The 13,939-nt window shown below is 60.2% G+C and overlaps 1 protein-coding gene across 1 annotated transcript in view; it reads right to left on the bottom strand.

Moving 5' to 3' along the window:
• Nucleotides 1-13,939, bottom strand: part of Osbpl2 (oxysterol binding protein like 2) — a 36,006-nt gene that overhangs the window by 13,788 nt on the left and 8,279 nt on the right. The window contains 5 exon segments of the mRNA XM_048349699.1: nt 3,521-3,618; nt 4,203-4,337; nt 6,904-6,979; nt 8,205-8,331; nt 10,964-11,098. Coding sequence (XP_048205656.1) covers nt 3,521-3,618; nt 4,203-4,337; nt 6,904-6,979; nt 8,205-8,331; nt 10,964-11,000 — 473 coding nt within the window. The 5' untranslated portion in view covers nt 11,001-11,098.

Raw genomic sequence — 13,939 nt, 5'->3', positions numbered from 1 at the left:
AAGGAGAGAGGAAAAAGCGCATTAGAGCCGGCTGGAGCCGAGGGAGGCCGATCACCGCAGGGGGCGGGGCCGCCCAGCCATGGCGGGGGCCGAGCCCCGGTGCCACTGCAGCTCCGGACCCCAGGCACCCGAGGCTGTGACCCAGGGCACACGTGGCCACCCAGCCGCTCAAGGCGAGTCCTCTGCAGGACAAGCACCGTGGGAGAGGCCTCCCCCCCCCCCCCCCCCCCCCGCTAGCCCACGGGCACCGGCCGCAGGCGACGGGCTGGGCCTCAGCTCCCGCTGGGCCCTGCTCCCAAACAGTCCTCCAAGTCCTCCAAGGCCCTCCAGACGCCTCCGGAGGGCGCTCCGGGGTCCAGTCCTCTATGAGGTGCCAGAACCCCCATGAGAGAACGTCTTAGACCCCAAAATACTCCTGGCCAGGAAATAAGATTTTTAGAGACTCTCCTATTCAATAAAAATGTCAGTTTTTAATTGTCCCGGAACTGCGAATACACCTACAGTTGTAGTCATTAAAAATTATAAAAGCTAAACCACATAATTACTAACTTAGCTGGAATCAGAATTCCCAATCATTACAGAGGAAGGAAAGTTGAAAAATTAGGTTTTAAAAGGTTGCCTGCCAAGGTATGTAATCTACAAAATGAATACTTGTCTAAGAAAAGAAGTTGTATTTTTAGCTGCTCGAGAGGGATCTGAAAGGTGCTGTGCATGGCCGGGTCTGTGCCACCGCGCGGAGCAGGCGGCCAGCATGGTGGAGGGGCGGCCTGGTGGAGGGGCGGCCTGGTGGAGGGGCGGGCGGCCTGGTGGAGGGGCGGGCGGCCTGGTGGAGGGGCGGCCTGGTGGAGGGGCGGCCTGGTGGAGGGGCGGGCGGCCTGGTGGAGGGGCGGGCGGCCTGGTGGAGGGGCCTGGCCTGGTGGAGGGGCGGCCTGGTGGAGGGGCGGGCGGCCTGGTGGAGGGGCGGGCCGCCTGGTGGAGGGGCCCGGCCTGGTGGAGGGGCGGGTGGCCCGGGACGTGCGAGTGCGGGAGCCCGCCCCTCGGCCTGCGGGCCCTCACACGAGCCCCGGGGAGGCTCCCCAAGGCTGAGGGCTCCTCCGGTCGGTCACCCCTGCGCACCGTGTCAGCTGCTTCTCATTCTCTTCCTCCTAGCAGCTTCTTTCCATGGTCCACAAAGTTTTCCCCGGGCCGCCTCATCTTTGCCAAGATACTTAAAAAAGTTTACCCACGGGCTGGGGATATGGCCTAGCGGCAAGAGTGCCTGCCTCGGATACACGAGGCCCTAGGTTCGATTCCCCAGCACCACATATACAGAAAACGGCCAGAAGTGGCGCTGTGGCTCAAGTGGCAGAGTGCTAGCCTTGAGCGGGAAGAAGCCAGGGACAGTGCTCAGGCCCTGAGTTCATGGCCTAGGACTGGCCAAAAAAAAAAAAAAAGTTTACCCGCAGCCAGACAGGAAGGGTGCCCAGCGTCCTGGCACCGGGCTCGAGGCCGAGGGCAACGGCGGCTCCGGGGTGTCCCCACCGCAGGCACAGGGCGTCCCGCAGCCCCTCCTGCTGGGACTCACCGCAGCCGCCCCACGACACGCCCTCTCGATCGCCCTGGCTCTCCCCAAGGCGGAGGGGCTCAGAGGCCCGAAGGTGGCCCCGCGGGGCGGCCGGCGCGGGAGTCACTAGGGCTCGGAGGGCTCCGTGCAGGCGGCCACACCGTCAGGACGCGGCGGGAGCAGAGGCGAAGCCGAAGGTGGCTTTCACCCACGCTCCAAAGTAGGTCATGCTTTCCCTGCAGACAACAACAACCCCGCCCCACGGTCCGCTGGCGGGGACTGACTGGTGGGACGGCCGGGGCGGCAGGCCCCGTGCACTTGGCCAAGCCCCACGCCGGAAGAGGGCTCATTTGGGGAGACCAACACCCAGATTCCACCATCACTCATCAACAACAGACAGAACAAAAGCTTCCGAGTGACTGTGAGACGCTATCGGTTGCTCCATGTACCATTCCTTTATCTTATGACACAGAAAAAATGCTGCAAGTTAAACCATGACCCAGAAATGCTGCAACATGGACTACGGGAGCCAGAATCCATAAGAGGCTGCGGTTTAGAAAACGTCTGCAACAGCGAGGGAAAATAATCATGGCACAATGATAAATGCCACAAATTAACACTGTCACACACAAAAGGCCATCTATCAAGCTGTCACTGCAGGGTGCTTTGTGGGACCACATCTGAGGTTCGTGGGGTATTTGATGTGTTGTTTGTTTTCTGGATTTTTTCTTTTATAGTACTAAGGTCTGACCCATGTCACCACCACAAGTTTTATATAGAATATTCTTTTTTTTTTTGGCCAGTCCTGAGCCTTGAACTCAGGGCCTGAGCACTGTCCCTGGCTTCTTTTTGCCCAAGGCTAGCACTCTGCCACTTGAGCCACAGCGCCACTTCTGGCCTTTTTCTATCTATGTGGTGCTGAGGAATTGAACCCAGGGCTTCATGTATACGAGGCAAGCGCTCTACCACTAGGCCACATCCCCAGCCCTGTAGAATATTCTTACAGACAAGGCAGTTGGGAAGGCTTCGAGCCCTGCCCTCCAGAGGCCAGCAGTGAGGTGGCATGGGACCCACCTGCTCCACCTCTGGGCTGGAGCTCCAGGGCCTGTGGTCCAGGCTCAGGGTCATGCTGGGCCACAGGACAAGGATAGAGGGTTACACACTGAATTATGCGCGTTAGTGGCCACTGTCCTATTCACCCCAGGAAAAGTTGGGGCGGAGAAATTTCAGCTGCTTAGAGGTCAGGTCCACTGGGCATCAGTGGCTCACGCCTGTCATGCTAGCCACTCGAGAGGCTGAGGTCTAAGGATTCTGGCTCCGATTCAAACCCAGCCCAGGCAGGAAAATCTGCGAGATTCTTATCTCAAATTAGCCACTATAAGATCCAGAATTAGAGCTGTGGCTCAAGTGGTGGAGTGGCAGCCTTGAGTGAAAAACCTAAGTAGATAGCACCCAGGCACCAAGTTCAAGCCCCTGTCCAGCACACACACAGATACCAGGTATGATGAGACAACTCTGCCTGCCAGGCCTGGCCCATCATTCCTGAGACCTTGAGGGGTGGCGCAGTGGGGATGGGACAGCAAGCAGGCAGCAAGCCACACCTCTGTGACGCCTCTTCTCCTGGGACATTCCCTGTGGCTCCCTCCCTCCGCCCTCCGCCCTCCCCACAGTGCTGGGGCAGAGACTCAGTCTTCCTCATTAGTAGCAGCTCCCTCCTGGAGAAAGCTCCCACTGGGCACACCTGCCGGCGTAGCACCCTCCCCTCCTGCGCTCACTGCGTAATGTCCGTCTTCAACCTTGCTTTCCCCACCAGTGTTTGGTCCAACCATTCACACCTACAGCCTCCCCAGTACACCAGCAGCTCCGACTCCTAATCCCCGGCATGTCCCCAGGGCCCAGGAGCCAGTGCTACTCAAAGAATCAGGCTCCCTGTCGCCCGAGACCCGTCTGCAAGCCATGCGTGGTGGCTCCTCTTACCTGATCAGCTCATACGTCTCGCCCAAAAGCGGGTTGAACGGTTTGCCAGTCCTCTCCCACTGAGAAGCCACCGCCGAGACTGCGAAAGCAGCTACCGACTGCGGACAACCAAGGCTGGGTCAGAACAGTGCGGCCAGGGCACGGGCAGGAGCACCCCCGGGCAGGAGCACCCCCGGGCAGGAGCACCCCCGGGCAGGAGCACCCCCGGCGCCCGGCACACCGGCTCTGCCCACACCGCACAGACACACGCGCGCGCCAGGACTCCCAGGCAAGGCCGCTGTCACCCACCGCGTCCTCCAAGTCGCAAAAAGAAGGAACGATGCATTGTCCCCACTCCGTGCACACACAACCACCACCTCCGTGTCTGGAATACACTGCACTTCCACGTGTATCTTCCCACGTGCTGTCACACACGCTCACACATGTTCAGGCAGACACACGTGTACACACCCGTACTCCAGCGTGAACGCCACCCACGTGAGGCAGAGGGGCTGAGAGACGCGAGAGGAGCCAGGCTGCGCTCGGCCGCCCCACGCCTGCAGCGAGCACGCTTCTGGACCGGTGCCCCGGGTCCCGCTCGCAGACACCCCGCCTCAGGAGCCCCGGGCCCCACGGCCCCGGCCAGTCGCCAAGCGGCGCCAGGGGCACTGAGCCGGGCCTGGCGCGACCGCCCGGCGCCCACCTGCATCCTCTCCAGGGTGTGGGACTGGCGCGAGGCTTGGTGGAGGAGGTACACGTGCTCCATGTACTCCGTGATCCGCTGGAGGAAGCTCAGGGGCTCGTTGAAGGCGATGGGCATCGTGATCTTGGACAGCTCCTAGGGGGACCCAGGAAGATGTCTGAGCAGTTTCCGGATGCCACTGGGCACACCCTGCTCCCAGACTGCCCAGGGATCACCCCCCCCCGGACCCGGAGATCTTCCGGCACGCTGACCCCGACTCTTCCCCGCTTCCCAGGGGCAGGACCCGCTCCCAACCCGCATCACACACAGCGAGCACGGAGGAAATCCCAGAGGCCGACTCCGCCAACCCTCCCTGCTCTATGCGCAGTGCGGGCCCTAATCTAGTCTGCCCCGCTTCTTAAAGCCACGCTAAGCTTCCAGTGCTTTCCAGGATCACGCAGAAACACCTCAGCGGGGAGGCAAGAGCCCCCCAGGGTGGCCCGAGTGCCTCTGCCCATAGCTGAGTCTGCAAAGGTGTGTCAGGGTCTTGCTTCCAGGCACCGTGGGGCTGTTCCATGGAGCTCACGGGGGCCGCAGGGGCCTCTCCTGAGCTGGGCTTCTGGGAAGGGGATTTGGAGAGAGAAAGCTCTGGGATCAAGGATGGCTCTGGATCTGATGCTGACCTGAGTGGAGTTACTGAGGCTTTGCGTTCCTCGCCCGTCCTGGAAGCCAGGACAATGCCTCTGAAGACTCAGGGAAGCTCACAAGCCTCCCAAGGTCCCAGCGCCATCTGCTCAGAGCACCCTCAGCACGGAGCCCCAGACAGCCCCGATGGCCTAGACCCGGGAGGCAGTGTCCGGAGACAGAGCAGGGCCCTGCTCCCGTGCCTAGTCCAGACCCCACCGGCAGCCCGGGACCACAGGGCAGGACAGGCTGAGCCAGGGTCCTCCTCCCGTGCCTAGTCCAGACCCCACCGGCAGCCCGGGACCACAGGGCAGGACAGGCTGAGCCAGGGTCCTCCCCCCGTGCCTAGTCCAGACCCCACCGGCAGCCCGGGACCACAGGGCAGGACAGGCTGAGCCAGGGTCCTCCTCCCGTGCCTAGTCCAGACCCCACCGGCAGCCCGGGACCACAGGGCAGGACAGGCTGAGCACCTGCGCTGGCTGCACACAAAGCTGAGGGCACTCAGAAATGCTGGAAACAGGTCTCACAGAACCAGGAAAAAGACTCGTGTGATGCCCGTGACACCTGCTGGACTGTCATTCTCTAGACCGCCAACAATCGAGCTTCCTTTTCCTACTCGTGTCTATTTGCTCCTTTCCTGCTTTGCTATCTTAATTCCATGCTGTTTTTAAATATGTACAGTGCGGGCTGGGGATATGGCCTAGTGGCAAGAGTGCCTGCCTCGGATACACGAGGCCCTAGGTTCGATTCCCCAGCACCACATATACAGAAAACGGCCAGAAGCAGCGCTGTGGCTCAAGTGGCAGAGTGCTAGCCTTGAGCGGGAAGAAGCCAGGGACAGTGCTCAGGCCCTGAGTTCAAGGCCCAGGACTGGCCAAAAAAAAAAAATCCAAAAAAAAAAATAAATAAATATGTACAGTGCATTTTCTTAAACTAATAGCGGTACAATAAACTCATGGAAATTCCTAGTTAACTGTTGTGCTTCCTTTTTTACCTTTTTTTCCTGTCAGTCGTGAATTTTGAACTCAGGGCGTGGGCGCTGTCCCTGAGCTCAAGGAAAACATTCTACCTCTTTAAACCACTGCTCCACTTCCAGTTTTCTGGTGGTTAACAGGAGATAAGAGTCTCACAGACTTTCTTACCTAGGCTGGCTTTGAACCTTAATCCTCAGATCTCAGCCTTGAGTAGCTAGGATGACAGGCGCGAGCCACCAGTGCCCAGCTTAAGTGCTGGGCTTCTGAAGAGCTGTCCAAGTTGGAAACCAGTGGCTCACATGTGTCATCCTAGCTACTCGGGAGGCTGAGATCTGAGGATGGAAGTTCAAAGCCAGCCCATGTTGGGATCCAGCCTTTGGAATTGACGGGGGACTTGACGCCCTCCCCCCAGCCCTAGGGGAATGCGGAAGCAGGCTATGGTTCTCTGGGTCCAGAACCAGAAGAACCGGCTTTGCACCCAGCCCCCAACTCTCCTGCCAGCCCAGGCGCCTCCCTGTCTCGCCCTGGCTCGGCGCTTTCGAGTGACGTTAGCTCAAGGGGGTCATGTGATAGCTCTCGGCCTAACGGCATCCTGGCCCATCGCCTTCTCTCGCTATCATCTCCCTTTACACCCGCCTTAATAAATCAGATTGCTCTGGAAGCTTCTCCGAGCCTCGCGTACGCCTGACTCTGTTTACCGGTAAGGAGGTGGGCACGCTTTCTCGTCCAGCCGCGCGCACGTGAGGTCAGTACTGACCCCTCCGTCCCATCCTGGCTATCTGCCGGCCGGGTGTCCAGGAGAGAGGACGAGAAAAGGGGGTGGCGAGAAACCTAGCTGAGCCTTGGTCCCCACGCCAGGAGAGGCGACACGAGCCCGACAAGCCCAGGCAGGGAAGTCCACAAGACTCTTATTTCCAAGTAACCATCAAAAAGCCAAAGTGGAGCTATGGCTTAAATGGCAGAGTGCTAGTCTTGAGTGAAAAAGCAAAGGGACAGCACCCAGGTCCTGAGGTCAAGACCCAATACTAGCAAAAAGAAAGAGCGCGCGAGCTGTCTGAACTCACCAGGCCAATGCACTTTTTCAGTATACTCCACACGCTGAAATCGCTTCTCGTGAACATGGGGGCAGGCAGTGTCGTCCTGTGAGAAGAGAGCAAGGCGCTTGCGTCATCCCCAGGACCAAGGTCCTCCTTTCGGCTTGGGAGTGCCGCAGGAGGGCTGGACTGCGGCACGCTGGCGAAGCCAGGCACGCCCAAGGCTGCACAGAGCTCACCGCGCTGCCGCGCCCACGGCCTCCTGGGACCCGACGGTGAGCGTGGGGGCTCCCGCTGCAGCCCTGCAGTGGCCAGGCTGCGGTTTCCTTCCCTAAGCCGGGGCGGGGCCCCAGAAGGAGCAGGGCTGGCTGCACCAGGCCCTCACAGAGCCCCTAAGCCGAGGACAAGAGGCAGGGGAGCGCTGGCCCTGGTCCTGAGAGCGGGGCAGCCTGTAGCTCCGTGTCCACTGGGACACATCTGTGAGCAAACGGGGAGCTGGGCAGAGCGCTCAGGACCAGAGGTCTGAGGGCAGCGCGCGCCCTCTCGCCCGAGCCGTGCCGAGGGCAGAGGTGGCGCCGTCAGCTCTGATTCTGAGAGGCACCACGTCACCCGGCAAGAAGACACGAAGACCCCTCCAGAAGGACCCCCGGGCCCCAGTGTCAGCGCAGGGGAGGGCTGGCCACTGGGGGTGGTCTGGAGGCGCTCGGCACGCGCGAAGCACGTGAACAGAAGGCAGAGGGAGAGCGACGGCCCCGGGCACCAAGGGGACCCGGCCCCCAAGCGAGTGGCCCACGCCCAGAGGTGGCGGAAGGAGGGCGGGTCCCGGGGCCCGGCCCCGCGGCACCGCCTCCGCCCAGTGGCTACTCCTGACCAAGGTGGGAGCCCGGCCGGAGGTCGGGGACGGCGCTGCCGCGAGAGGCAAAGGGCCACGCTGCGGCCAACTGGCCAAAGCCTCCCAAGCCCCAGTCCATCGCCCAGCACGCAGAGGGCCGGGGGCTCCTTTGCTGCCTGCGGAGGAACAGGTGGATCTCTAGAAAATCAGCCAGGGCAACAATGTGTGCTGTACCCCAAACCCTGAGCAATTCCAGAGCAGGGACGAAAGGAGCGTCATTCATGGAAGGAAAACCCCATTTGCCAGCCCCCGGCCCCGCAGAGCACCAAGCCTGTCCGCACACTGAGTGGCCAAACGCAGTGTGCAGAGGAGCCGGCTCAGACCTGGCGCTCAGGGAGAGTCTGCCACGGCCCAGGACTCAGGAGACCTAAGGGGCCACCCCCCAACTGCGGGTGCACCCCAGAAAATTCTAAGACAATGCATGCGGGAGACAACATACCTGTGCTTGTGAATTCCATTCTCCCCGCTCTTCCCACTCCTACTACTTCTGCTGGGGTCCAAGTCAATCACTCCAGGGACCTTGCTTGTCTCTGAGAGACCCCCCGAAGAGTTATCAGAGTCAAAGCCTGCAAGAGACAAGCACAACCGTCACGTCGCGGGGCTGCGAGATGAAAAACCTCCCTCCAGACTGAGCAGGGAGCAGACTCTGCAACTCCACAGAACTTCATTCGTTTGCTTCCGTTGAGACAGTCACCAGCCCAGCCTGGATATCATCTTCACCGCCACCCAGCCTCCAGGACGCTAGGATCATGGGTGTCATCTACCATGTCTACTCTATTCATTTCTGCCAGTCCTGGGCCTTGAACTCAGGGCCTGAGCACTGTCCCTGAGCTTCTTTTGCTCAAGGCTGGCACTCTACCACTTGAGCCACAGCGCCACTTCTGGCTTTTTTTTTTCCTGTTTATGTGGTACTGAGGAATCGAACCCAGGGCTTCACACCTGCTAGGCAAGCACTCTACCACTGAGCCACCTTCCCAGCCCCAGCTGCTTTGTATTTCTTGTGCCTGTGCTGGAGTTTGAACTTAGGTCCAGACGCCGTCCTCTGAGCATGTGTGCTCATGACTAGCACGCTACCATTGGAGCCATAACTCTGCTTATGGCCTTTGTGAGGGTTATTTGGAGATCAGAATCTCACAGCTGCTCCTGCCCGGGCTGGCTCTGAACCATGATCCTCAGGGTCTAGCCACCTGCAGGTGTGAGCCACCAGCGCCTGGCGTAAATACTTTTCAGGTGACATGTTTGGAGTAAGTAGGTGTGCTTCCCATGGCCAGCCACAACACCGGGACGTGTGGACAACCCTGCCGGGGCCTGAGGTCAGGGCGGAGCTCACCTGAGCATCTCTGGGCTAAATCAAGATGGGGTGGGCTGGGGATATGGCCTAGTGGTAGAGTGCTTGCCTCATATACACGTAGCACTGGGTTCAAGTCCCCAAGCACCACATATACAGAAAACGGCCAGAAGCGGTGCTGTGGCTCAAGTGGCAGAGTGCTAGCCTTGAGCAAAAAGAAGCCAGGGACAGTGCTCAGGCCCTGAGTCCAAGGCCCAGGACTGGCAAAAAAAAATAATAATAATAATAAATAGATAGATAGATAAATAAATCAAGATGGGGTTACTCCACAGTGTTAGACCTGAGGAGCACTGTTCACAAAAGCTTCGGGGTGAGGCAGCACTGCCAGGCTGGCCCCCCTGGGACGGACTGACCGCTCAGGTGACCCGGGACACGCCTGCCTGCTGGCCTTCCTCAGCAAGAAGGCAGCGGCGAGCAGGAGAGCTCTCCTGGGAGAGGACTCCCAGAGGCACACGCACAGGCGCAGAGCCGGAGGCGCAGAGCCGGAGGCGCCCCGCCATCGAGTGATGAGACGTGACTTCCACTGAGCCCTAGAGGAGAAAGAGCTCAGCCCCTCCGTCGCTGAGCTGGGACTGCGGATAAGTCAACAAGGACACCCACCAACAAGGTGCAGAGCACAACTCTCCACGCACGCACACACGCACACATGCACACACACCCTCAGCCTCTCCATCTCCTCCTGGGACTGTGGATAAGTCAACAAGGACACCCACCAACAACGTGCAGAGCACAACTCTCCACGCACGCACACACACACACGTGCGCACGCTCAGCGTCTCCGTCTCCTCCTGGGACTGCGGATAAGTCAACAAGGACACCCACCAACAATGTGCAGAGCACAACTCTCCACGCACGCACACACGCACGCACGCACACATGCACACACACACTCAGCCTCTCCGTCTCCTCCTGGGACTGTGGATAAGTCAACAAGGACACCCACCAACAACGTGCAGAGCACAACTCTCCACGCACGCACACACGCACGCACGCCAGAGCGGGCGGAGAGTAAGGGAGGCTCCGGCAGAGGCATCTGGCTAGGGGAGCGAGCACCGCGTGGGGAAGGCCTGGGGACGGCCACGGCAGCGCTGCCCAGGTCCCGGCGAGCCTGGCCCTCCAGGACGCCTCACAGCCGCCGCTTGGCCTCAGCGGGCTAGGGGCGCGGAAACGCAGCCCCACGCTCCACGACGACCCTTCACAGAGGAGACGGGGGGGGGGCGAGGAGCAGCGGCCCTGGACGGCCTCCCGCCTCTGGGGGCGCCTCACCCCCCACCCTGCACTGGCCGCCGCCGCGCCCTCTCTGGGCACGGGCCGCACACCACCACTTACGATGGCTCCCCAAAGGGAGGAACCACAACGAAGAGCGAGAGCTGCGGTGAGGCCGCGGGAACCACGCTCGAGAAGCTACGGCCGCGCGGCCATGCTGCCTCCTCCAGTCAGGGGAAGAGACCGTCCAGATCAGACCACCCGAGGACGCGCGTCGGCCGCTGCCCCCCGCCCCGCCCACGCTCCGCCCCACGCCCCGGCCCACGCGCCGCCCCACACCCCGCCCCACGCCCCGCCCCACGCGCCGCCCCACGCCCCGCCCCCCGCCAAGCCACCGCCCCCGCCCCACGCCCCGCCCACGCTCCGGCCCACGCCCCGCCCCCCGCCCCACGCTCCGGCCCACGCACCACCCCACGCCCCGCCCCACGCGCCGCCCCACGCCCCGCCCCACGCCCCGCCCCGCCAAGCCACCGCCCCCCACCCCACACACCGCCCCCGCCCCGCCCCACGCCCCGCCCCCACGCCCCGCCCCACGCCCCGCCCCACGCCCCGCCCCACGCGGCCCAGCGCCTCCTTCCGCTCACCTGTGACGGCATCAAAGAACTCGTCCTCCCCGTTCATCCTCAGCGGCCGCCGTCGCTGCCCAGGGCGGCTCTACTGCGGCATCCTCCCAGCCCCGCTCCACACCGCGGCGCCCGCTCCGTGAACGTCGAGGACACCTGAGCGGGAAACACGGCGGCACGCGCACGTGACCTCAGAGGGCTCGCGTGGCCGCCGTTCACCCTGCCCTCGCAGGCCGCGAAGGTGGCCCCGTGGCGGCGCGCGCCCAGCGGGCTCCAAGCCCGGGGTCCCGTGCCTCAGCACCGCATCGGCAGAGAAAGCCCGAAGCCAGGGACAGGGCGCAGGGCTGAGCTCAAGCCCCAGGACTGGCAAAAAGCAAAAACAAAAAAAACCGGCCTCGGTTACAATGAAATGAATGACCTCCTAACAGACAGACAACTTTAAGGAGCATACGTGGGAGGAAGGGTTCCTAACGTAAAGATTAACCTGTGAATACCAATCAATGAAAACATTTGAAAAGGTTCTATCCTCTACAGTTGTGGAAGCATTTGGGGGGAAGAGGCAGGTGCTGGTGGCTCACGACTGTAATCCTAACTACTGAGGAGGCCGCGCTCTCCAAGGAACCACCAGAGAGCCGCAAGTGGGGCTGTGGCTCAGGTGATAGAGCACCAGCCTGTGAGCAGAAAAAGCTAAGGGACAGGGCTGGGGATATGGCCTAGTGGCGAGAGAGCTCGCCTCGTATACAGGAAGCCCTGGGTTCAATTCCCCAGCACCACATATATAGAAAACGGCCAGAAGAGGCGCTGTGGCTCAAGTGGCAGAGTGCTAGCCTTGGGCAAAAAGAAGCCAGGGACAGTGCTCAGGCCCTGAGTCCAAGGCCCAGGACTGGCAAAAAAAAAAAAAAAAAAAGCTAAGGGACAGTGCCGAGACCCTGAGTTCAAACACAAACAAAAACAAACAACACCAAGACAACCCAATCACTGAGGAGTGGAGACACGGATTGGGTGATTGAGCCCTAGTCAATGAGGGAAAGCACCAGATGACAGGCTCGAGCCCCAGTCTCACACAAAAAGCAAACAACAAAACAATAATTTGGGGCTGGGAAGGTGGCTCAGTGGTAGAGTGCTTGCCTAGCATGCACGAATCCCTGGGTTCGATTCCTCAGCACCGCTTAAGCAGAAAAAGCCAGAAGTGGCGCTGTGGCTCAGGTGGCAGAGTGCTAGCCTTGAACAAAAAGAAGCCGGGGACAGTGCCCAGGCCCTGAGTTCAAGCCCCAGGACTGGAAGAAAAAATAATAATGCAGCTGCTGCTGATTTGGAGAAAGACATGTGGGCGGCGGACAGGTCTGGGTGAGGTGTGCGTGGCAGGGCTGCCACGCGCCTCAGGAAGCTTTGCTCAAAGTCACAAGAAATGGGTGGAAAAAGTGGAAACTTTGTCAAAATGTTTCACATCTTCCTGAAACCAATTTTTCTGTGGTGCTATGGACAAAGCCCACAGAATTAAGAATGCTATATAAGTTAATTACATCAAAGTAAACTGAAGTATGCTTAAATTTTCTCAAAATTATTTTAGAACTCGAGCACATTCACTTCTCCTGCCAAGAACAGAGCACACCACCATCGCTCATCTTTGAGACTGTTTACAAAAGGGAAGGTAAATCACGTAACAGTGAGATAAATCCCCCCTATAGCTAATAAGAAGCTAGCGGATTTTTTAATGAATGTAAGTCAGCGGCTGCACACATACAATTAAGTGTTTGTTTGGGTTTTTTTGGCCAGTCCTGGGCCTTGGACTCGGGGCCTGAGCACTGTCCCTGGCTTCTTTTTGCCCAAGGCTAGCACTCTGCCACCTGAGCCACAGCGCCACTTCTGGCCATTTTCCGTATATGTGGTGCTGGGGAATCGAACCGAGAGCTTCATGTGTAGGAGGCGAGCACTCTTGCCACTAGGCCATATTCCCAGCCCGCAATTAAGTTTTAATCAACAACAGATCAACATCAAGCTCCTTCCCTCCTCTTTTCCCTGCCAGACTTTCAGTACTTCCCTTCTTTTGCCGCCTGCCCGGCTACCCAGGAACCAGGTGCCTGTGAGACACTGGGACCGGGACGGAGCTGCGGCACTCCCTCGGGTGACATGCTTTCTGTATGGCCAGGAAGCCATCGCTTGCTTCTAGTTTCTAATGCCAGGCCCCTCTGGGCCCTGTGGGCTGCCGGAACCCCACGCTTGCCCCTTCAGCATCTGCCGGACAGCACCAGGCTCCCTGGAGAACTGGCTGAAGCCAGGCTGAGCTGCTAGCCGACTCTGAGCAGCCATGGAGGTGCCTGTCAGAATGTCTGCCCCCCACGACCCGCACTGATGGGAGACGGAGGTGCCTGTCAGAATGTCTGCCCCCCAAGACCCGCACTGATGGGAGACGGAGGTGCCTGTCAGAATGTCTGCCCCCCAAGACCGGCACTGATGGGAGACGGGGCCTCTGCATCAGGGCCGCGCCCTCAGGAACGGACGCACGCCATTGGGAAAGGAGGCTCATGCCCAGGCCCCACCTCGGCAGTGCCCGCCCCTCCCGCGCGCACCTGCTTGCTCCCTCTCCCCGCCCTTTCACCCTCTTACACAGGGCGGATGTTGTAAGAAAGACCCTGACACACTGGAACTGTCCCTGTACTTCAGCCCCCAGAGCTGTGTGCCGATAGAGCTCTGCCCGCTATAAACTGTGCAGCCTGTGGTGCCGCTACACCAGAGTGAAGAGGCCAAGGCCGCGGCTGAAGACCGTGGAACCTACCAGAAGACCCAGGGAGCCAAAGATGCATGGGGGAGGAGGGGGCTGGGAATATGGCCTAGTGGCATGAGTGCTCGCCTTGAACACATGAAGCCCTGGGTTCAATTCTCCAGCATCACATATAAAGAAAACAGCCAGAAGTGGCGCTGTGGCGCAAGTGGCAGAGTGCTAGCCTTGAACAAAAAGAAGCCAGGGACGGTGCTCAGGCCCTGAGTTCAAGGCCC

The sequence above is a fragment of the Perognathus longimembris genome, chromosome 6 (genome assembly GCF_023159225.1).
Source record: "Perognathus longimembris pacificus isolate PPM17 chromosome 6, ASM2315922v1, whole genome shotgun sequence".
NCBI classification, from domain to species: domain Eukaryota; kingdom Metazoa; phylum Chordata; class Mammalia; order Rodentia; family Heteromyidae; genus Perognathus; species Perognathus longimembris.
Note: the sequence above shows the minus strand (reverse complement) of the source record. Positions and strands in the feature narration are given on the sequence as shown.